Below are 26,851 nucleotides of genomic sequence, written 5' to 3'. Positions count from 1 at the left end.
CACCATTTTATGGTGGTGGGTATAATTATGGGTTTTCTATTTAACCGTTTTAGGAAAATGTCTACATACTTAACATTTCATTTTGATTTATTTAGAGTCCGAATCCAGAGATGGTCTGTCGTAAACTGTAAGGTATGTGGCATACATTTACGACATATTTTACTATACATCAAAAATGTAACAGATATTCCATATAAAACAAGTAAGGAAAGTCTAAAGTCACATGATTTAAATATATGGGGACATTAACCTTTTAGAGATCCATGGTACAAACCAATAATCGATGTTTCGACTTTTCGATAATTGACTTTTAATCAAAAATCGATTTTTGATTATTTTTACAAATCAAAATTCGAATATTCGATTTTTTTATAATCGAATATCATAGAAATAATGATTCTATAAAATTATCGATTTTATTAAATCTATTTGTCTTTTTGCCATTGTTATTAACAACAGTAGGTAAGAAATGCCAAAAATTAGTGTTCCAATCAAACATGTTAGATTCTTTTTAATTTGATTAATATAGTATTAAAATGTTCAATACACTGAAAAAAACAGTGAACCCAAAAGGAAGAAAACTTTCGGTTAATTTTAGAAAATTTTGAATATTTATAGAAAATTTTAACAGGGATCACGCCGATGTCATAAACATAAGTAAATATTTTTCGACAAATTCGAGAAAATTTATTAGACATAAATAAGTTTTTTTCACTTGTTAAAGAAAATTTTGTAGTTTGAAGGAAAAACTTAGAGTTCAAAATTGCAAGAATGTCTTTAGTGACATACGAAGTTCATTCACTCATATGGCCTCTGTGGTCATATGAGTGAAAATATAGCGAAAGCTATATATGGGAGATATATCCAAATCTCAACCGATTTCAACCAACTTTGGCACGCATAGTTACAATGCTAATTCTACTCCCTATGCAAAATTTCAACTAAATCGGAGCAAAAAATTGGCCTCTGGGGGCAAATGGGTGTAAATCGGGCGAAAGCTATATATGGGAGCTATATCTAAATCTGAACCGATTTGGCTGATATTTTGCAAGTTTTTCGAGACTCATAAAATATTCGGATGTACGGAATTTGAGGAAGATCGGTTGATATACACGCCAATTATGACCAGATCGGTGAAAAATATATATGGCAGCTATATCTAAATCTGAACCGATTTTTTCCAAAATCAATAGGGATCGTCTCTGATCCAAAACAGGGCTCTATACCAAATTTTAGGACAATCGGACTAAAACTGCGAGCTCTACTTTGCACACAAAAATGCACCAACAGACAGACAGACGGACATCGCTAAATCGACTCAGAATTTAATTCTAAGCCGATCCGTATACTAAAAGGTTGGTCTATGATTACTCCTTCTTGGCGTTACATACAAATGCACAAACTTATTATACCCTGTACCACAGTAGTGGTGAAGGGTATAATAATAAATATGTGTTCGTTTCCTTACATCTAGGTAGATTTCAATTTAATTGAAACGCATGAATACAACATTAAAATCGGATTTTGATAGTCAAAATTAAAAATTAGTTGAAAATCTAAAATCGATTTTGCGATTATTTTTAGGTTAATAATCGATTTCGCCTTTTTTAGATTTTCATGCCAAAATTCGAATAATCGATTTTTGATTTATAGATCCCTAACCTTTATGACCCGATCTGGACAAAATTTTTGAGACTTCTATAGACTTAAATTAAAGTTGGTCGGCAAATATATATGGAAGCTATATCTAAATCTGAACCGATTTCAACCAAATTCGCCACGCATAGTACGAATTTTAATTCTACTCCACGTGCAAGATTTCATGCAAATCGGAACATATGCACTAACTTATAATACCCTGTTGCACAGTGTAGCGCAGGGTTATGATATTTAAATGGGGAGGTACCTTGTTTGTTTTAACTAGTTAGCATGTAAATTAACATAAAATCTCTGTAAATTAAATTAAAGGAATTTCAAGTGAAATATTATTAAATTAAATAAATTTAAGTCACTTATTAGATTTCTAATTTAGCCTAGTTCACAATATTTAAAATTATTATATAATTTTAAAGATGAACTTAATTTAGTAGCATTTAGTTATATTTTGATAAGTTTTATAAATTTAAACTAAATTTTAATACAACATAATTCGGCACTGTTTAAGATTATAAATTAATTAAACTCAATAGTATAATAATTAATCGAGCAGTTTTGTGGACATAGAATGCCGAAAAAAATTTAATTGATTCAACTAAGTTTTTAAATGAAAACAAAAATCAATCAATGTGATTGATAATAAAGAAAGACGAAACAAAAAATTATTGTATGCGTTCCATTGTGATGCGTCTTTAATGGTGTTTTCTTTTCTTGTAAAAATGTGAATTATTTTGCATATTGCACGGAAAATGTACTTTTTTCTTCTTTTTTAAAAAGCAGGCAAAAGTGCAAAAAGGCTTCGAATTCTTTTGTGAAAATAGTGCCACCAATAGAGTCAAATTGCGGGCATTTTCAGCACGAGAGTGCTGTGATTACCCTGTTTGCTCCTTTGAATTATATTCTGTCCGCAGAAATGATAGCATTGTTTAGGTTGCTGACAACATTTTAAAAATGCCCATTCTACACAGACAAAATTAAGGCAAAGCTCTTTTTTCAGAAAAGAAGACACCATAAGATTCGGTCCGTCCAAACTTTTGGCCGTATATACTTGTTCTTTAAATCACGGCAAACAATTTGCTTAACCACCACCTTAAATAGGCTATGAATACATGCCCTGCATGACATCCATGATATTTCTCAACCCAAGTTAAACCATAGCACCCTTCATTTAATGAATGAATGAACATTATTTGTTCGTATACTTACATGGGATGCCTTGTATCGGGTATTTCTCGGTTACTTGGTAGAGCATCACTGGCCTCTTGATTGAAACGATTGCGTATATAAGGATCTTCTCCGGTCCGCAATGCGCCACCACGTATATAACCAGCCTCATCAAAATATTCCCAGTCACCTCCACCACCATTGCTTCCAGCAGCGCCATTTGGAGATGCTGCCAAGCCGCTGGGTACAATGACACGTGACGATTCCTCGTGAGGTGCCAGCCCATTTAAGCCTAAACCACCAACATGTGATTGTAGCATCCCGCCAGGATCATCACTGGCTTGAATGACATTCGTATGCAGACCATTTGAATTCTGATGCTGTGGTTGATGTTGCTCCTGCTGTGCTGCAGATAATTGCTGCTGCTGCTGCTGTTGCCTCAAGGCCGAGGCTGAGGGCACAGAATCATCCTGGTATTGTTGCATAGCTTCGCGTAACCTTAGAGCACGATTTTCCACCTGCAAAACAAAAGAAAAGATGACGAAAATTATGGGATAGAAAAACCAGATTCCATGAAAATCAGACAGAGTGAGCAAGAAAAAGAAAAATCTGAATGAAAAGCAAACCGTGATTCTAGGTTTATTTTGTGGCTTTGTGAAGAGAACTGGATGTAATGAACCATGAATCTTATGTTTTCATAATGATGTAATACTAATTGGTGTTCCATACACCATAAAAGGCGATGAAATGGTATCATCACAGGAGTATCAAGAATTCTATGCATAACTACATATGGATGAAATGCTTTTTTACAAGAGTAAACAAGTAAGGAAAGTCTAAAGTCGGGCGGGACCGATTATATTATACCCTGCACCACTTTGTAGATCTAAATTTTCGATACCATATCACATCCGTGAAATGTGTTGGGGGCTATATATATAAAGGTTTGTCCCAAATACATACATTTAAATATCTCTCGATCTGAACAGAATTTGATAGACTTATACAAAATATATAGACTAAAAATTTAAGTCGGCTAATGCACTAGGGTGGAACACAACGTTAGTAAAAAATATGGTAAACATTTAAATCTGAAGCTATTTTAAGGAAACTTCGCAAAAGTTTATTTATGATTTATCGCTCGATATATATGTATTAGAAGTTTAGGAAAATTAGAGAATTTTTGCAACTTTTCGACTAGGCAGTGGCGATTTTACAAGGAAAATGTTGGTATTTTTACCAATTTTGTCGAAATCAGAAAAACATATATATGGGAGCTATATCTAAATCTGAACCGATTTCAATCAAATTTGGCACGCATAGCTACAATGCTAATTCTACTCCCTGTGCAAAATTTCAATTAAATCAGAGTAAAAGATTGGCCACTGTGGTCATATGAGTGTTAATCGGGCGAACGATACATATGGGACCTATATCTAAATCTGAACCGATTTCTTCCAAAATCAATAGGGTTCTATTCTGAGCCAAAACACATACTTTTGCCAAATTTGAAGTCGATTGTACTAAAACTGCGACCTAGTCTTTGATTACAAAAATGTGTTCACGGACAGACGGACATGGCTATATCGACTCAGGAGCCCACCCTGAGCATTTTTGCCAAAGACACCATGTATCTATCTCGTCTCCTTCTGGGTGTTGCAAACATATGGACTAACATATAATGCCCTGTTCCACAGTGTGGCGCAGAGTATGATTATACACAAATGAAGCATAAAGAGTGCCCAAATTCGTGTCTTCCACAATATAGTTCAGAATTTCTTAAAATTTGTAAATTTTACCAATAATGCGCCCACCTTGAACTTCGTATGGCACTAAAGACATTTTTGCAATTTTTAACTCCAAGTTTTTCCTTCAAGCTTAGACATTTTCTTTAATAAGTGAAAAATAATAATTTTGTCCAATAAATTTTCTTGACTGTGTTGAAAATTATTTACTTATTTTTGTGAAATTGGCGTGACATCTGCGTTTCTAATACAGTTTAGTTAAAATTTTCTAAAATTTATTTTTTTTCTCTTAGATTAATTAATTTTGTCTTTCCTAGTGGGTTCACTGCTTTTTCATTGTACGATTTCAATGTAATATTTACTCTTAGGTTTCTCTCTATCCAAATGTTACCACTGAAAGGGGGTTTCATATAAATTCCCAGTGTCGTATTTTTATACAAATTCTCTAGAACAAAAACTTATCACATAAAAATACAAAGTACCACTTTAATTAAACCCATCGTGAAACAATGCTCTCTCTCTTTTATCGCCAACCTAAACCAAGTCAAAAGGGGGGGCATTATTTGAAACCATAATTTTGTGTTGCAACAAACTAAGTTTCCTGCTTCTCCAGTATCACCATGGTTTCGCAAATTTATTGTTAATTTGCTAAATGCTTTTCTGTTCTCATTTATGCGGTTTCCTTATTGTAAATACAATTATTTTAAATACTCGACACGAAAATTACTCGTTCAACTTAAATATTCTATGTTGCCATTATTGTCTTTGCCTCTCTCACTCTCGCTCTCTCCATCTTATGCTCACTTGCTCCAGTCCTGGTTGTCATGATATGGACCTACCATAACAACCGGCTGAGTGACTGACTTTTGTATGCAGTTGTGGTTTTTGGAATGTTGCAGCATTTTCTCTGTCAGAGTGTGTGAGTGTATGTGTGCGTGTGCAAAAATATATTTTTCTACCATAGCAGTGGTTAGTTCTAGTTTTCAGAAGGTTTCATATCCAAATGAAATTTATAGAAAAGTCAATTATTTTCCATTTAAGGGAAAAAATGTACAACTTTGTTTTTCATTCATTCATTCATTATTAGTATTTTTTGCTTTGTTTAAAACTTTGTTATTATTGATGTTGTTGGCTTTTGCGAAAAGTTATAGTGATGGAATTTTTCCTTTATTGTAAATATAATGAATGTATGAAATTGCCCAAAGTTAAATCCTATAGAATTCATCACTCTCTCATGGAATGATGAGACAACAACAGGCACTGCAAGAGAAGCTTGGGGAAAATATTTCACAATTTTTATGCATCCTTGAGTTTTTAGTTACACCTTCATTAGCATAATCGTAATGAAAATGTGTTCACTCTGCCTTTCATACCGAACTATTACTGCGCATTTTTATTGTTGGACTGAACGAAAAACGACTACGAATATCCAATTAAGACGAAAACTGTATCTCATGTGTTCATGAGAAAAGTTAAAGGTTTGTTATAAAATTACAAACGTACACTTCAAAAACTATGACTTCGCTTTACAATAAAGTCGATAATTTATACGGGACGTAAAAAAAAAATAATTTTCATATCGGTAAGGTAATTATGATAAAATTTTTAATTAAAATTTTCAATTAATATTAATTTTCATATTTACAATGTATGTATAGATATATGGTTAGGTTAGGTTATCTGGCAGCCCGATGTATCAGGCTCACTTAGACTATTCAGTCCATTGTGATACCACAGTGGTGAACTTCTCTCTTATCACTGAGTGCTGCCCGATTCCATGTTAAGCTCAATGACAAAGGACCTCGTTTTTATAGCCGAGTCCGAACGGCGTTCCACATTCCAGTGAAACCACTTAGAGATGAAACCCTCAGAAATGTCACCAGCATTACTGAGGTGGGATAATCCACCGCTGAAAAACTTTTTGGTGTTCGGTCGTAGCAGGAATCGAACCCGCGACCTTGTGTATGCAAGGCGGGCATGCTAACCATTGCACCACGGTGTATAGATATATAATTATAATTTAATATTACGATTATAAAATCCAACGATTGATATTGTTTAAATCTGCAAATTACCTTAGCACATATCTGATAAGATTTAGTTCTTAGGTTTACAAATAAATTAAATAAATAACTAAAATAAATAAATTGCCCACCAGAAATATTGATTTTAAACCTCATGAACTAATGGGTAATTTTTAAGGGCTATATAAAACACACATAAAATTCAGAAAAATTTGTGAAATCTTTATTTGAATCGATAGATGGTCCTAAAAATGTAACTTTTGAAAACTATTTCCAGCAAATATTGACCACAACTCCGTCTCAAATAGTCCATCCGCTTAGTCCAATTTTGGCAAACTCTTTCCAACATTTCGGTATCTCAAGAATAAATGTTTCAATGTCAATTGTACACTCAAACAAAAAAGTTTACTTGGATTCAAAGATTTTGACCTTACCTTAAGGATTTTGGTATTGATTCCGAGTCAAAGATGCGGCTTCTTTAAAATAAAGAATTTTTTTAGCGACCCACCTGGTTTTAAATCTAGGACCAATAAAATTAACATTACGATACAGATCTCATTTATCGAATTTCCATTCTCTTTGCGCGGTTTATTAATAAAGGTCCTCACGTACATGCAAATGCCAGATTAAAAATCCAAATTATAAAGGATACTAAAGTAAACAAGTATATACGGCCGTAAGTTCGGCCAGGCCGAATCTTATGTACCCTCCACCATGGATTGCGTAGGAACTTCTACTAAAGGCTGTCATCCACAATCGAATTACTTGGGTTGCGATAACACTTGCCGATGGCAAGGTATCGTAAAACTTTTTAACACTGTCTTCTAAATTGTAAGTTAGTCCATAAGGGGTATATATTAAACAAAAAAAAAAGGCCGATTAAATACGTATATAATTCAGTTTGACAAAATTTTCTATAGAAATAAAATTTTGACAACATTTTCTATAGAAATAAAAACTTGACAAAATTTTCTATAGAAATAAAATGTTGACAAAATTTTCTATAGCAATAAAATTTTGACAAAATTTTCCATAGAAATAAAATGTTGACAAAATTTTCTATAGAAATAAAATGTTGACAAAATGTTCTATAGAAATAAAATGTTGACAAAATTGTCTATAGAAATAAAATGTTGACAAAATTTTCTACAGAAATAAATTTTTTACAAAATTTTCTATAGAAATAAAATGTTGACAAAATTTTCTATGGAAATAAAATGTTGACAAACATTGCTATAGAAATAAACTTTTTACAAAACTTTCTATAGAAATGAAATTTTGACAAAACTTTCTATAGTAATAAAATTTGACAATTTTTACATGGCTGTTAGAGGCCATATACTAACGAAACGTACCAAATTTCAACCGCATCGGATGACTTTTGCTCCTCCAAGAGGCTCCGGAGGTCAAATCTGGGGATCGGTTTATATGGGAGCTATATATAATTATGGACCGATATGGACCAATTTTTGCATGGTTGTTAGAGACCATATACTAACACCACGTACTAAATTTCAATTGGATCGGATGAATTTTGCTCATCCAAGAGGCTCCAGAGTTCAAATCTGGGGATCGGTTTATATGGGAGCTATATATAATTATGGACCAATTTTTGCATGCTTGTTAGAGACCGTATACTAACATCAGGTACCCAATTTCAAACGGATCGGATGAATTTTGCCCCTCCAAGAGGCTCCGGAGGTCAAATCTGGGGATCGGTTTATATGGGAGCTATATATAATTATGGACCGATATGGACCAGTTTTTGCACGGTTGTTAGAGACCATATACTAACACCACGTACCAAATTTCAATCGGGTAGGATGAAGTTTGCTCCTCCAAGAGGCTCCGGAGGTCAAATCTGGGGATCGGTTTATATGGGAGCTATATACATATATGGACCGATATGAACCAATTTTTGCATGGTTCTTAGAGACCGTATACTAACATCAGGTACCAAATTTCAACCGGATCGGATGAATTTTGCCCCTCCACGAGGCTCCGGAGGTCAAATCTGGGGATCGGCTTATATGGGGGCTATATATAATTATGGACCGATATGGACCAATTTTTGCATGGTTGTTAGAGACCGTATACTTAGACCACGTACCAAATTTCAACCGGATCGGATGAATTTTGCTGCTCTGGAAGGCTCCGCAAGCCAAATTTGGGGATCGGTTTATATGGGGGCTATACGTAAACGTGGGCCGATATGGCCCATTTTCAATACCATCCGACCTACATCAATAACAACTACTTGTGCCAAGTTTCAAGTCGATAGCTAGTTTCGTTCGGAAGTTAGCGTGATTTCCACAGACGGACGGACAGCCGGACAGACGGACGGACGGACGGACATGCTTAGATCGACTCAGAATTTCACCACGACCCAGAATATATATACTTTATGGGGTCTTAGAGCAATATTTCGATGTGTTACAAACGGAGTGACAAAGTTAATATACCCCCATCCTATGGTGGAGGGTATAAAAATGTTTTCTTAATTCTAAAAAATAAAACTTTAAACCAAAGACGCTAAATCCTCAAAATAAGTCTTAACCTATATTTGAAGCGTTTTTATCTTAAATCTAAAGCTTCAATATTTCAGTTATTTTAAGGACAATTTCTTTAAATTAAAAATGTGTTTCTTTACTTTAAGGACAATTTGCCTTAGTTCAAAGACATGCGACTTTAACGGAGGGACCCAAAATTACAAAATTTGTGTCTTAAATTTAGTGAAAAAAAGTTTTGCAGCAAAGATTACAAACTTTATATTAATTAAAATTTCATTATTTTAAAGAAATTTGTCCTTAATATTTTGTACATTTCGCATCCTAAAATTTAGGTTGCGTAATCTTTACTATCACGTAAATATTTTCTTTAGTGTAGGGAGCTTGTCTATATAGACATGAGCTTTAACATAGCCCCACAAAAAATAGTCTAAAGGCGTTAAAACGCACGAATTTACGGCAATTTGGCCGGTTCCGAAGGTGAAACTACATGTCACACTCAAAAAAAAAGTTTAATTGGCATGAAAGATTTTAACATTGAATTTTCATTCTTTTTTGGCGACATATTAATAAAGCTACCCGCCTACAAATAACTGCCAGTTTAAAAATCCAAATTAAACAAGTATAGCCGGCCGTAAGTTCGGCCAGGCTGAATCTTATGTACCCTCCACCATGGATTGCGTAGAAACTTTTACACTGAAAAAAATATTGTCGTGAGGTCAAAGATTTCATGTCTTTAAAATGCGAATGCAAATTTTGCTTAGCATAGAAGACGCATTTCTCTAATATAAAGTTTTTTTCCTTGTCCGTTTTTTACTGGAAACATAGCATAATTTCTACTGGAAGTCGAGTCTTAATTTGGAAAATAAAGTTGTCGTTAACTCGTTTTTAAACGACTTTGATAGCATATGAAGAGAAAAAGCTGAAAAAGCGAAAAATTAAAATTTGCTTCCTAGAAGCAAGTACACAAAACCCAAATTTAAAAGAGAATTGTGTCTTAAAAGTATCCTTAATTGCATTCTCCGCTTCTTTGGCTCGGAATTAATACCAATTTTTTTAAAGTAAAGACAAAATCTTTGGAACCGGGCAAGCTTTTTTTCAGTGTACGAAAGACTGTCATCCACAATCGTTTGACTAAATTTTCTATAGAAATAAAATTTTGACAAAATTTTCTATTGGGTTGTTAAATCGTTTTCTAAATTGTGAGTTAGTCCACACGTGGTATATATTAGACAAAAAATTATGTAAGTCTACAAATAATTACGAATCGATATGGACTTTTGCACGGTACGTAGGGAGCCAGAATTGAAATATGGGGGTCGCTTATATGGGGGCTATATAGAATTATGAACTTGATATGGGCCAATTTTTGTGTGATTGAGGATCGATTTATCTGAGGGCTATATATAACTATAGACCGATATGGACCTAGTTAGGCATGGTTGTTAATGGCCATATACTAGCACAATGTACCAAATTTCAACTGACTCGGAGGAAATTTACTCCTCCAAGAGGCTCCAAAACCAAATCTCGGGATCGGTTTTTATGGGGGCTATATATGATTATGGACTGATATGGACCACTTTTGGCATGATTGCTAACTATCATATAGTACCACCACGTACCAAATTTCAACCAGATCGGATGAATTTTGCTTCTCCACAAGGCACCGGAGGTCAAATCTAGGGATCGGTTTATATGGGGGCTATATAATTATGGATTGATATGAACCAATTCATGCATGGTTGTTGGATACCATATACTAACATCACGTACCAAATTTCAACCGAATCTGATGAATTTTGCTCTTCGAAGAGGCTCCGGAGGTCAAATCTGGCGATCGGTTTATATGGAGCTATATATAATTATGCACCGATGTGGACCAATTTTTGCATGGTCATTAGAGACCATATACTAACACCATGTACCAAATTTCAGCCGGATAGGATGAAATTTGCTTCTCTTAGAGGCTCCGCAAGCCAAATCTGTGGTTCGGTTTATATGGGGGCTATATATAATTATGGACCGATATGGACCATTTTTTGCATGGTTGTTAAAGACCCTATACTAACACCATGTACGAAATTTCAGACGGATCGGATGAAATTTGCTTCTCTTAGAGGTCTGAAAGCCAAATCGGGGGATCGGTTTATATGGGGGCTATATATAATTATTGACCGATGTGGACCAATTTTTGCATGGTTGTTAGAGATCATATACTAACACCATGTACCAAATTTAAGCTGGATCGGATGAAATTTGCTTCTCTTAGAGACCCGCAAGCCAAATTTGGGGGTCCGTTTATATGCACGCACAGAAAAAACATGTTTGGACATGGTTGCCGCATCCATTTAATGCTTATTTAGAGTATGTAATTGTCGCGAAAACCATGTATTTTGTCTTTGTAAAAATAATTTTCGAGCGGAGAAAAATATATGTTGGCAATAAGCATTTAAATGGTTCTCAAATGCCGGAAACATGTTCTATTATTTAAATGATAGAATTTGAGACCATTATATGGTCAGGAAAATCATGTACCTGACCATTCAATTTTTTTACTTTTTTGCAGAGAAAAAAGTATTTTTATAGTTTACGTATAGACATGTCTACAACCATTACATGGCCATAAAGACCATGTACATTGTTTTCGTGACCATTTAATTTTTTAATTTTTTTGCAGCGACAAGAATTTTATAAAAACATTGAGCAGGTACACACGATTTTCATTTTGCGCGTCAGTCGTGTGTTGATTGTTTCTTGGAATGGACGGAGAATACGGAATTATTGTGTTTTGTGTTAATTTATTTATTCAGAAATGGCACGTGGTTTTATGTGAATACAAAAAAGGAAAGTGTAATTGAAACAAATGTACCTGGTTTTTGTTCTGCATTTTGACATATGGTATAATTTATTTTTATTTGCAGTTATATGATGTCTGTGTTTGTACATTTGATGGGCACGAAGTAAATATGGAATGATTACTTATTGTTGAAATTGAACCAAACTAGAGTGTGTAAAAGTATGTGATGTTCGCTTGCACGACATTATAAATACAAATAAACAATGAATTAGTTTATAAATAAATAAAAACAAATAAATAAAGTTGATTTTGAGTTTTCCTTTCTCAAGTGGCGTCCTTTTTTCGACAACGAAAAAAGTTTTTTCATAAAAATCAAAACATTTTAGGTTGTGACCATGTTCTTTTAACTAGAAGAAAAACATTTTTGACGAATAACATAACATTTTAGATCGTGACCATTGTCTTTTAATGGAAACAAAATTCTTTTTATCAATATAATAACATTTTAGATGAGGACAATTGTATTTTTCTTAGAACCATGTTCACTGAGCCAACATGGTTGCAGGTTAAAATGTTACATGGTCGCCGCAAAAATAGCTGCTATCATATTATTTTGCTCTTCGAATATGATTGTGACAATCATGTTTCTTCTCTGCGTGTGGGGCTATACGTAAAAGTGGACCGATATGGCCCGTTTGCAATACCATCCGACCTACATCAATAACAACTACTTGTGCCAAGTTTCACGTCGATAGCTTGTTTCGTTCGGAAGTTAGCGTGATTTCGACAGACGGACGGATGGACGGACATGCTCAGATCGACTCAGAATTTCACCACGACCCAGAATATATATACTTTATGGTGTCTTAGAGCAATATTTCGATGTGTTACAAACGGAATGACAAAGTTAATATACCCCCCATCCTATGGTGGAGGGTATAAAAAGATATTTCAAAGTAAATAATATTTAATTCCAAAACAACTTTAAACCAAAGATGCAAAATCTTTAAAATAACGGAGGGATGCAAAGATTCGTATCCTAAATTTAATGGCAATATTTGTATGCAAAGATTATAAACTTTCTTTTAATTAAAATTTCATTAGTTTATAGGGATTTATCCTTAAAATTGAGTATCCTAAAATTAAGGCTGTATAATCTTTCTTATTAGGTCAATATTTTTCAGTGAAAAAAGTTTTGATAGAAACAAGTATATACGGACATAAGTTCGGGCGGGCCGAATCTTTCGTTGCAGATAAATTTTATTATTTTTTTCGAAATTTTCCACAGCTTAATGAAATCTTACTTTTTTAAGTATGTCTCAAACTTTTTATGAACTAGAGGTGGGTATAAAGTTCAATGACACATAAGTTCAAAGAACATTTTCATACGATTACCAAAAAGAGTAAGAATGAACTAATGTATGATTAAAATGGCCATCCTATGGCGCCGATAATTTTCTTCTTTACGTTTAAGTCATTTTTTCTTCTAAGAGAGGGTGTAATTTCGTGAACAGCAGTTAAAAAGTACAGCAGGGCATTCAATTTTCCAGGTTTTAACAACGCTTTTGGGGAAATCTCCACATGTAGAGAACAATTTAGTTAATTTTTCGCACGATGTAGTTCATTCTTCCTATAAAATAGTTTACTTTTTCGGTGTAGAAAACTCTTCGTCAGGTTACTTGAATATACATATATAGAATCTCCAGGTAGATTTGATGACAGATACTCTGCCAAGCAAATATATATACCAACATAGAAATTGAGAGACTTAAGACTTGGGGGCTATACCAAAAATGGACCGATCTACACCATATTCGCTACACCTATTTACGGATCAGGGGATCGGTCTCTATGGGCCTATACCCAACCATGGGCCGATACACATCACTTTCGACACATCCATTTGTGATCTTAAAATACCTCTCGATTTCGAATTTCAGAAAAATCGGATAAAAACTTCGGTTTCTAGAAGCCCAAGAAGTAAAATCGGGAGATCATATATGGGGGCTATACCAAAACATGGACCGATTCACACCATTTTCGGCACACTTATTTGTGGTCTTAAAATACTTCTAGATTTCCAATTTCAGGCAAATCAAATAGAAAATACGGTTTCTAGAAGCCCAAGAAGTAAAATCGGGAGATCGGTCTATATGGGGACTATTACAAAACATGGGCCGAAGAACACCATTTTCGGCACATGTCTAGATTTCCAATTTTAGGCAAATCGAATAAAAACTACGGTTTCTAGAAGACCAAGCCCCCCACATCGGGGGATCGGTTTATATGGAAGCTATACCAAAACCTGGCCCGATATAGCCCATCTTCGAACTTGGCCTGCGTGCAGACAAAAGACGAATCTGTGCCAAATTTCAGAAGAAGACTGTAGCGGACATGCTTATATCGTCTTCCAATTTCTCCCTGATATATATATATATTATATATATATATATATATATATATATATATATATATATATATATATATATATATATATATATATATATATATATATATATATATATATATATATATATATATATAATATATATATATATATATATATATATATATATATATATATATATATATATATATATATATATATATATATATATATATATATATATATATATATATATATATATATCCGGAATGACAAACTCAGTAGGAAACGGGATAGACACATGATGTCCTTGGTCGTGTCCTTGAGTCAATGTCGTAATTTTAATCCACTCGACTTAAAATTTGCCGAAAGTATTTTTATACCCTCCACCATAGGATGGGGGTATATTAACTTTGTCATTCCGTTTGTAACACATCGATATATTGCTATAAGACCCCATAAAGTATATATTCTGGGTCGTGGTGAAATTCTAAGTCGATCTGAGAATGTCCGTCCGTCTGTTGAAATCACGCTAACTTCCGAACGAAACAAGCTATCGACTTGAAACTTGGCACAAGTAGTTTTTATTAATGTAGGTCGGATGGTATTGCAAATGGACCACTTTTACACTTTTACGTATAGCCCCCATATAAACGGACCCCCAAATTTGGTTTGCGGGGACTCTAAAAGAAGCAAATTTCATCCGATCCAGCTGAAATTTGGTACATGGGGTCAGCATATGGTCTCTAATGACCGTATGCTGGTCCACATCGGTCAATAATTATATATAGCCCTCATATAAACCGATCACCAGATTTGACTCCGGAGCCTCTTGGTAGACTAAAACTCATCTGATTCAGTTGAAATTTGGTACGTGGTGTTAATATATGGCCTCAAACACCAATGCAAACATTGGTCGAAATCGGTCCATAATTATATATAGCCCCCATATAAACCGATCCCCAGATTTGGCCTCCGGAGCCCCTTAGAAGAGCAAAATTCAACCGATTCGGTTGAAATTTGGTACGTGATGTTAGTATATGGTATTCAACAATCATGCAGGAATTGGTTGGAATTGGAATTATATAGAGCCTCCATATAAACCGATGCCCAGATTTGACCTCCGGTGCCTTTTGGAGAAGCAAAATTCATCCTATCAGGTTTAAATTGTTGTAGTATGTGATATTTAACAACCATGCTAAAAGTGGTCCATATCAGTCGATAATCATATATAGCCCCCATATAAACCGATCCCGAGATTTGGTTTTGGAGCCACTTGGAGGAGCAAATTTCATCCGAGTCATTTAAAATTTGGTATATTGTGCTAGTATATGGCCGTTAACAACCATGCCTAACTAGGTCCATATCGATCTATAGTTATATATAGCCCTCTGATAAATCGATCCCCAATCACACAAAAATTGTTCCATATCAAGTTCATAATTTTATATAGCCCCCATATAAGCGACCCCCATATTTCAATTCTGGCTCTCTACGTACCGTGCAAAAGTCCATATCGATTCGTAATTATTTGTAGACTCACCTACACATACCTTTTTTTATAATATATACCACGTATGGACTAACTCACAATTTAGAAAACGATGTTAAGAAGTTGTAAGATAACACAAACCAAGTAATTCCATTGTGGATGACAGCCTTTCGTAGAAGTTTCTACGCTATCCATGGTGGAGGGTACATAAGATTCGGCCTGGGCGAACTTACGGTCGTATATAACATACTTGTTTTTTTTTTTTGTCCTATTGGTTTTAGAAGAAATCGTTTCAGATTTAAATATAGCTTCCATATATGCACGGACGAAAAAGACTGTTTTTCATATGTTTGGGTGTAGAAATTATATGCTTGGAACTCAAATTTTTAACACAATAAGTGCAAGCATATATAGAGAGTTTGAGTCTTTATACATATAGAGCAAGAATATAATCACCTCTAACATGTTTGAAGAGCATAATGTTACTTTTAGAGGGGAACATTTTAAATGTTTGCCGCAACCATGATAAAGCAATATTTTTGCGACAAAAATGAACCATGTTCTTCGAATAACAATAACGTTATACTCTTGAAACATGTTTGAGGTGATCATATTACTTTTTTTATTTAACTCTTTTTATGCAACGACCTTCTCTGTGGATGAACTTGCCGCTTATTAAGATGTTTATCATAAAATTCATTTCGTAACAAAATATTATTTTTTTGTAGGTGTAATAACCATTATCTGTCTGCAAGAGGTGCCAGAAGACCTTCATTCACAAAGAATGTATCAATCTTTTCAATTGCCCATCAAACCGTAAATGAGACATTAAATGATGATGTCTGCCCTTTTTGCTTTTTTGTATTCGATACAATGGAGCAAATCGTAATTCGTTGTTCATTCACATTTGTCAGTGTAAAGAATTTTCATTTGCCGTAACATAATCGTATCTCGTTGACAAAAGTTAATGACATTATCTCAACGATGTCTGCAGCTATTCATCCAAGTTCAATGGTGATATTACTCATGATTGGATGAACTTTTGGGCAATTTTTCAAACGATAGTGTAAGAAACTTTGACTGAAAGACACATACTTTCAGTAATTGAAGTTCACTTTGCAGATGGTGTACATTTGCTAGGAAATCGCATATGAGAACTCTCCCCTTATGCCACCATCTTGCAAGAGACCTATACTGAAAAAAAAACAAGTATATACGGCCGAACCTTATGTACACTCCACCATGGATTGCGTAGAAACTTCTACTAAAGACTGTCATCCACAATCGAATTACTTGTGTTGGGTTATCACTTGCCGATGGTAGGTATCTTAATACTTCCTAACACCGTCTTCTAAATTGCAAGATAGTCCATATGTGGTATATATTAAATTAAAAAAGACCGATTAAATACGTATATAATGAAGTTTGACAAAATTTTCTATAGAAATAAAATTTTAACAAAATTTTCTATAGAAATAAAATTTTGACAAAATTTTCTATAGAAAATAGATTTGGACAAAATTTTCGATAGAAATAAAATTTTGACAACATTTTCTATAGAAGTAAATTTTGGAGAAAATTTTCTATAGAAATAAAATGTTATCAAAATTTTCTATAGAAATAAAATTTTGTCAAAATTTTCTATAGAAATAAAATTTTGACAAAATTTTCTATAAAAATAAAATTTTGACAAAATTTCCAACAGAATTAAAATTTTGTCAACATTCTCTATAGAATTACAATTTTGACAACATTTTCTATAGAAATAAAATTTTGCCAAAATTTTCTACAGAAATAAAATTTGACAAAATTTTTTATAGGAATAAAATTTTGACAAAATTTTCAATAAAAATAAAATTTTGACAAAATTTTCCATAAAAATAAAATTTTGACAAAATTTTCTATAGAAATAAAATTTTGGTAGATTATTTTTGGCTCGAGTGGCAACCATGTTTATGAACCGATATTGACCAATATTTGTGTGATTGGGGATCGGCTATATATAACTATAGACCTACACTCAAAAAAAAGTGAACCCTATATTTCACTAAAGCTGATTTAATTCTCTTTTAGTTCATGGAATTATTACGTTTTAAGAAAGTTTCCATGCCATTAACAATTTTTTGCGTACGTAAGTTAACTTAACGAAAGCCGAAGAAAAAATTATACACAATTGAAGTATAAAGATGAACTAAATTCGTGTCTCCCACAAAATAGTTCAGAATTCCTTAATATTTGTAAATTTTACCAATAATGCGTCCATCATGAACTTCGTATGGCACTAAAGACATTTTTGCAATTTCGAACTCCAATTTTTTCCTTCAAACTACGAAATTTTCTTTAATAAATGAAAAATAATAATTTTGTCTAATAAATCTTCTTAAATTTGTCGAAAATTTTATACTTGTTTTTGCGAAATCGGCGCGACATCTGCGTTTATAATACAGTTTAGTTAAAATTTTCTACAATTAATCATATTTTTCTACAATTAACTAAAATTTTCTTTCCTGGTGGGTTCACTGTTTTTTCAGTGTATATGGACCAATTTTGGAATGGTTATTAGCGGCCATATACCAACACCAGGTTGCAAATTTCAAACGGATCGGACGAATTTTACTTCTCCAAGAGGCTCCGGAGTCAAATCTGGGGATCGGTTTATAAGGGGGCTATATATAATTATGGACCGATATGGACCAATTTTTGCATGGTTGTTAAAGACCATATACTTACACCATGTACCAAATTTCAACCAGATCGGATGAAATATGCTACACTTATAGTCTCCGCAAGCCAAATCTGGGGCTCAGCTTATATGGGGGCCATGCGTAAAAGTGGACCAATATGGCCTATTTGCAATACCATCCGACCTACATCGATAACAACTACTTGTGCCAAGTTTGAAGTCGATAGCTTGTTTTGTTCGGAAGTTAGCGTGATTTCAACACGGACATGCTTAGATCGACTCAGAATTTCACCACGACCCACATTATATATACTTTATGCACGCAGAGAAGAAACATGATTGTCACAATCATATTCGAAGAGCAAAATAATATGATAGCAGCTATTTTTGCGGCGACCATGTAACATTTTAACCTGCAACCATGTTGGCTCAGTGAACATGGTTCTAAGAAAAATACAATTGTCCTCATCTAAAATGTTATTATATTGATAAAAAGAATTTTGTTTCCATTAAAAGACAATGGTCACGATCTAAAATGTTATGTTATTCGTCAAAAATGTTTTTCTTCTAGTTAAAAGAACATGGTCACAACCTAAAATGTTTTGATTTTTATGAAAAAACTTTTTTCGTTGTCGAAAAAAGGACGCCACTTGAGAAAGGAAAACTCAAAATCAACTTTATTTATTTGTTTTTATTTATTTATAAACTAATTCATTGTTTATTTGTATTTATAATGTCGTGCAAGCGAACATCACATACTTTTACACACTCTAGTTTGGTTCAATTTCAACAATAAGTAATCATTCCATATTTACTTCGTGCCCATCAAATGTACAAACACAGACATCATATAACTGCAAATAAAAATAAATTATACCATATGTCAAAATGCAGAACAAAAACCAGGTACATTTGTTTCAATTACACTTTCCTTTTTTGTATTCACATAAAACCACGTGCCATTTCTGAATAAATAAATTAACACAAAACACAATAATTCCGTATTCTCCGTCCATTCCAAGAAACAATCAACACACGACTGACGCGCAAAATGAAAATCGTGTGTACCTGCTCAATGTTTTTATAAAATTCTTGTCGCTGCAAAAAAATTAAAAAATTAAATGGTCACGAAAACAATGTACATGGTCTTTATGGCCATGTAATGGTTGTAGACATGTCTATACGTAAACTATAAAAATACTTTTTTCTCTGCAAAAAAGTAAAAAAATTGAATGGTCAGGTACATGATTTTCCTGACCATATAATGGTCTCAAATTCTATCATTTAAATAATAGAACATGTTTCCGGCATTTGAGAACCATTTAAATGCTTATTGCCAACATATATTTTTCTCCGCTCGAAAATTATTTTTACAAAGACAAAATACATGGTTTTCGCGACAATTACATACTCTAAATAAGCATTAAATGGATGCGGCAACCATGTCCAAACATGTTTTTTCTGTGCGTGTGGGGTCTTAGAGCAATATTTCGATATGTTACAAACGGAATGACAAAGTTAATATACCCCCCATCCTATGGTGGAGGGTATAAAAATATGGTGGTGAGGCTAAAGAGTTCATGTCTTTAAAATACGAATCCGAATTTTGCTTAGTATAGAAGATGAATTTCTCTGATATCAAGTTTTTTTCCTTGTGTCAAAGTTGATACACTTTTCAATAATTTCGTTTTGTCCTCATAGTTAAATTATTCGACTTAAAATTGGGTATCCTAACAATGACAAAGGTCAATTTGGCTTTAATAATTTTGAAAATTTCTTCAAAACTAATTAATTCGTCTTCGAAGAAGCGCTTCAAATAGGAGATTTTTCAACACTTTGTAAAGACTCTTTGACTTGAAATAGAGCATAATTTCTACTTGTAGTCGAGTCCGAATTTGTCTTTAACATGACTTTTAAGGACTCGAATAGTACATGAAGAAAAAACCTGAAAAAACGAATAAATTAAACTTTTTTTCTTACTTTTCTCTGGCTCGGAATCAGTACCAAAGTCAATAATGTAAAGACAAAATCTGTGGAACCGAGCATGCTTTTTTTAGTGTATATAGACAATTATATGGGGGCTATATATAATTATGGACCGATATGGACTAATTTTTGCATAGTAGTTAGATGCTATATACGAACACCATGTGCCAAATTTCAGCCGGACCGGATGAAATTTGCTCTTCCAAGGGGCTCTCGAAGGCAAATCTGGGGATCTATTTATATGGAAGCTTAACATAATAATGTTCCAATATGGTCAATACCAATACCATCCAACCTACGTAAATAACAACTACTTGTGCCAAGTTGCTTGTTCGTTCGGAAGTTAGCTTGATTTCTACAGACGGGCGGAAACGGCTAGATGGACTCAGAATTTCACCACGACCTAGAATATATTACTTTATGGGGTCTTAGAGCAATATTTGTATGTGTTACAAACGGTATGGTCAAGTTATGGTCCTATGGTGGAGCGTATAAAAATAAATCATTACTGTAAAAATGTTTTTCATAAAACATTATAATATTCGACATTTGTTTTGATCCCGCGTCGATGAATACGAGCGGGGAGGGACTATCGGCCGTTATGCAGGGCCACACCATTACCATCGACGGCGTTTGAGTCCTGGTGGTCAATCGAAGGTGTAGATTTCAGTTGACCACTTTGTTAAGTAAACCTGGACATTTTTGGAATGGCTTCGGCATCGGATATAACCAAGTTCGAAAAATTGGTTACTTTCGTGCCAGCGAAGCAAGTTCTTGAGTTTTTTGCACTCTAACTTTTTTCGTGCGTCTTGCACTTTTTGGAACTTCAATGGCTTTCGGCCAAGTTTATTTTACAATATGTTTTGCATCCGTTATTACAATTATTATGTTTAGCATCGGTGTCCAGTATCGCAGATACTGGGTGAGAAAAGCATACCAACACATTCTGCTTCAAGCATATATATTTTCAGGATTAGTCCAAACAGAATATTGTTTGTATTGGTCAAACATATTATGTTCCACCTTAGGCATACACTGGTAGAGAAAAAATGAAATGAAATTTTCTTCGTGTATACATATTTTTAAGGGGCCAATTGGATCTGTTAGTTGCAGCATACTCTCTACACCCAAAAAAAAGTGAACCCACCGTTGAAGAAAATGTAGGTTTATTTTAGAAAATTTTAACTAAAATAGTTTTCTAATTGCAACATGTTACAAATAAGTTAATACTTTTTGTCAAATTGAAGAAAATTTATTAAAAATAATTATTTTTTTCTCTTGTTTAAGAAAATTTCATATGTTGAAAGAAAAAATTGGATTTAAAAATTGTTAAAATGTCTTTAGCGCTATACGAAGTTCATGACAGGTACAATTTTAGTAAAATTTACTCATTTGAGAGACTTATGAACTCAATTTAAGCAAACTTCTGTCATTTTAGGAAAATATGAACTATTTTATTTTTTAGTAAAATTGTGCATTATATTTGTGTAAAACTTATTTTTAGTTCACGTCATTAAAGTTAGCAAAAAATTATTCAAATAAGGAACATTTACTCATATTGTGCAAAGTTTAACTAAAATCAACTAAACTTCATGAACTAAAATAAAGTTCAGTTGGCATTAGAGCCCCTTTTTTCTGGGTGTAGGTCTCTCTTTCTAAACACATATATGTTTATATGCTATTTCTAAATTAATATATGTTTGCATCCAAGCATATTATATTTACAAAAATTTTATGTCCCAAATATTATATGTTCTAACATATTAACATATATGCTAGTTTACGAACATTATATTATATAGGCAAACATAGTATACTAATTTATGAACATTATATATTTACACTAAAATATAATGTGCTAAAAGTTTGAAACTTTCGAATAACAAATAAAGTGAAGTTATTTGTTTTCAATAATAAACGAATAGAAAAATTATTTATTATTCCAAATAAAAATCGAATTTATTCGTTATTTAGAATAAATTCTGACCAACACTGTTCCAAACATATAAGTTTTAACCCAAATATATGAAAAACGATGAAAAACGGAACCTCTCAAATGTTAAAGGTAACACTAATACTTTAATGGTTGATGTAGGGTATCATGGGGTCATATTCGTCCATCTTAAACTATTTTTCTTTCCTTCTATTGACAATAAATAACTAGTTCAGGTTTGTGATTTTCCCTCATCTGAACTCTGCTTCAAGGTGACCTCTTGTCTTTTTCGGCCAACAATAAAAAAGTAATACAATCATTATATTTTTATTTCTAAACCTGTCATAAAATCACAGATGACACTTTGATAGCTCTTTTAAAACCATTCACCATTTTGTTTTTTTTTTTCATTTTCGTAATATCCTAATGACAACTTCTTAATTTGAAATTCTTTGTGCCTCTCTGACAACCACAACAAAAAATCGCTTGAGTTGAGGATTTTTTTTTTGCTCTGCTGGCCACAAAAAAATTGCCTAAATATTTTCATCATTTTTTATAAACAAAAGGAACCCATCACGCTTGCCGATATGTAGAAGGAGGTTGGAACGTGGACCATTTAGCTGTCATTGCGAGACGCAATCACGTGCAAAACTTATTAATTGCTGACACTTCAACTCCTGGCTGACTGTTTGTCATACTTTTTCCGTTTCGTTTGTGTGGCTGCTTTGTCGAAAGTCAAACCTTTCAGTTTAGCTTTTTGTCTGATATCCGCCGAATGCGAATACAGTACAGTGGAGATGGTGTTTAAATTTAGATTAGAATTTAAAGGATTTGAATTTTTTCGTAACCTTAGTGTTAGCTAGAGCCAGTCGTCAACGGACAAAGGTTTGGGATTAAATGTGCACCACTCAACACCAGGATCACGTTTGTGTAATACAAAAATGGCTTGACTAGGTGTAGATTGAAACACGGATACCACAAATACGATGACATCAAGTGCTGCAACGATAAGGAGTGGTGCTTATTTCAATTGCTGATACAGTGGCCCAAAGCATTTCGGTGAGAACAAAATAATTTCCAATTCCCCCTGGCACAAATAAATATATATTGTAACCCAATAAAATATACATATAAGTACGAGTGTTGCTTTTATATTTCGGCATTAAAGAACAAAAATAAATATTATTCATCGATCTATACACTTTTGCATGCGTCTGAATCAATTGTCGAAGTACTTTAGCCACTCTGATTGAAGTATCTTCAAAACATTCATTCTGAACCCATCAACAAATTCTTCAGGTATCGCAAATCGTTGACCTCTCATTTTATTTTTTACGTCCCGGCAAAAAGAAGTCATTCGGTGTCAAGTCAGCACTTTACGGCGGATTACCCATCAAATCGATATTTTGGGGGCTCAAGACTGAAATTTTTTCTGACGATGTGTGAGAGCTCGCATTGTCGTGGTGAAGAGTGATTCATCTGCAGTGGCTGATTTCTGGGAAGACAACTGTTGTGCATTTTTCTAGTGGTGCGATTGCGACAAGTCCAGTTTTTAGGAAAAACTAGGCGATCATTTGCTTGGAAGTGCTTCATGCGTGATCAACTTTTGTTGGATTTGGCTCATTTTGAAACACCCGACTCGACTGATTTAATTTCGGTCTCATATTCTTAAATCCACAAGGAAGCACCTTTTATGATGCCATATACGTATTACCGAACACCGCAATCGTATGTTTAGAGCAGTATCGTATGTTTAGAGAGTATCTTTCGGAGTGGACACGAGGGTGCGGATTAGGGGTGAATCCTGGAAAGACGGAGTTGGTACTGATCACCAGGAGGAGAAAGGTTATCGGTTACAAGTCTCCTGAAATCCAGGACACGAAGTGACCCTCTCGAAATCAGCAAGGTATCTGGGAGTTCTTTTGGCTTCCAAACTGAACTGGATGGAGAATACTGCGGATCGCATAAAGAGGGCCTATGCGGCATTATACTAGTGTTAGAAATTGGTTGGGCAGGTATGGGGAATGAGGACTTCTCTTTGTAAGACCTGTGTCCACATATAGTTGTCATGTTTGGTGGACAATCGTGAGACACCAAAATCATGTGTCCAGAATAAATAGGATAAATAGGACTGCACTTATTTATATGACAGGCGCTATAAGGGTCACAGCCACTGCCGCTTTGTAGGTACTGATGGGAGTTCTCCCGCTCGATTTACACGTAAGGAAGACAGCAGAACTGACACTTCTGAGACTTAAGAGCTTGTACAGTATAGAGAGATGGACCATATGGCCACGGAGCATGTTTATCATCACAAACCGACATACATTATACCAAGTATAGAGGAGTGGGAAGACAGGAGGATACCTTTCGGAACCCTGAACATGTAAACGGACTGATCAACGATGGAGGAAGGAACGGGCAGTGGAATCTATTGTAGTGAACTGGGGATAAGGGAGTCTTATACGCTGGATAGTGATTGCAGTATTTATCAGGCTGAGATTTCTGCGATCACAAAGGCTGCTGAGTCTCTGTTGATGAGGCCGTTATTCAGAAGCGATATCAGCTTCTTCATCGACAGTCAGACAGCTATAAAAGCATTGTGTAGTGCTGACATAAGGTCTAAGGTAGTGAGCCTCTGTCATAGAGAACTCAAGGTTCTCACTGAACAGCATAATATAACTCTGTGCTGGGTACCTATGCATTATGCGATAATAGGAAATGAGGAAGCGGATGTGCTGTCTAAGGAGGGCGCTCGTGGAACGAATAATGTACTAGCGGACGTTTTTCCTCCACTATCTTCTTATCATTAAAGAATAGAGGTCAAATATGACGAACTATGACGAAGACGCTGGTCGGATGGTTGCGAGCAAACCAAGTTGATATGGGACGAAAAGAAACGTAAGAACTGCGAAATTTTGATGTCGATGAACAGAAAAGAATTGCGGCCATTGATTGGTATCATAACAGGACATAACACACTTGGGAAACACATGATAAGAATAGGACTTAAAGACGATGATATCTGTAGATGGTGCCTGGACCCGGAAGTTACGGAGGACTCGTACCACGTCCTGTGCCTTCTTCCTTTATAAGAAACTAGATACTGGGCTCCTTTTTCTTTCAGGCTCTCACTGATCTGCGGGAGTGCAGCTTAAGGAACATACTCGCATTCATCAGGGCCTCTGGTTGGTTGTTCTGAGATTTCTTTTAAAGAAAACGAGCAGGTGGAAGTTCTGGAAGGCGGACCGCATCGGAAGGAAGAAGATGGAAAGATCACATCGAGGAATCTCAATGGATCTATACTGGTCTAAGTGGACATCAATTCAACACAAAATTGATGTCATCCTCTATAACCTAACCTAACATAACATGTTTAGAGCCTTTCTTTCGATCAATCGACACGAGGTTCTTTTTGTGAGATTGTAAAATTGTGTGGAATCCAAGCGAACAAAGTTTTTACGGTCAAATGGTCATGCAATATTGAACGTTCTCTGGTCCCACTAATGCCTACACAGAAAAAATTTTCACGAAAATGTTTCCAATTAAAATCCTAATTGAGTTTTAAAAAATATTCAATTAAAAATTTAATTGATTCAACAATTTTTTAAATTGAAATACAAATCAATCACACAAATTAATAGTATCAATTATTTTTTTAATTGGATCAATTAATTTTTAATTGACTGTCAATTAATTTTTTAATTGATACTATCATTTCTGTGATTGAAGACATTTCAATTAAAAAATTAATTGGATCAATTAATTTCGTGATTGAATCAGAAAAAAATTCTTTGTGTGTAGGGTTGTCTCACGATAGGTCACATGACGATTTTGCAATACCCGTTGGCGTACATCATCAATGGTTTCCGGAGCAACAACGACCTTCACGAAATTCTTCTTGGAGTGAACTACGACTTCGGCTTAATTCACCACACTATCGATAAACACTGGTCCTTGACGGAGCTTCATCGCCTAAAATTGGATTAAATTCATCAATGCACTGTTGTGGAGTTAATCCATGTCGAAAGTCGCACATAAATGTTTACGATTTAAATTCATTTGTTTACACTGAAAATTGAATATTATCTTGAGGCCAAAGATTTCATGTTCTTAAAATACGAATGCTAAGTTTCATTCGAATATCTCTCACACAAAGTTTTTTTCCCTTGTCGAAGAGTTAATAAACTTTTCAAGGAAGTCGATTTGTCCTCATAATTAACCCAACAAAAAAACGTAGCCAAAAAAGTAGTGAAAAAGCCATTTTTTGGATCGGGAAGTGGTGCAAAATTGGCGAAGAAGTGCTGAATTTACCAAGGGATTGACATAGGACGGATGTCCACTATTTCAACAGTCGTTGCACTGAATTGGCATCACTTCTTAAGGTGTGATCCGAATTCAGAGTTTGGATGTGAATTAAACAAATGTGTAATATTTTACCAAATAAATTATTTTTATATCTTTTATTATTTTGA

At 34.2% G+C, this 26,851-nt stretch overlaps 1 protein-coding gene across 1 annotated transcript in view; it reads right to left on the bottom strand.

Moving 5' to 3' along the window:
- The window catches only part of Pgant2 (polypeptide N-acetylgalactosaminyltransferase 2), a 352,719-nt gene that overhangs the window by 27,010 nt on the left and 298,858 nt on the right, over positions 1-26,851 (bottom strand). The window contains exon 3 of the mRNA XM_075296107.1: positions 2,863-3,338. Within this exon, the coding sequence (XP_075152222.1) occupies positions 2,863-3,338 (476 nt within the window). The remainder of the gene's footprint in view (positions 1-2,862; positions 3,339-26,851) is intronic.

This window comes from Haematobia irritans, chromosome 2, assembly GCF_050003625.1.
Source record: "Haematobia irritans isolate KBUSLIRL chromosome 2, ASM5000362v1, whole genome shotgun sequence".
Lineage (NCBI taxonomy): Eukaryota > Metazoa > Arthropoda > Insecta > Diptera > Muscidae > Haematobia > Haematobia irritans.
Note: the sequence above shows the minus strand (reverse complement) of the source record. Positions and strands in the feature narration are given on the sequence as shown.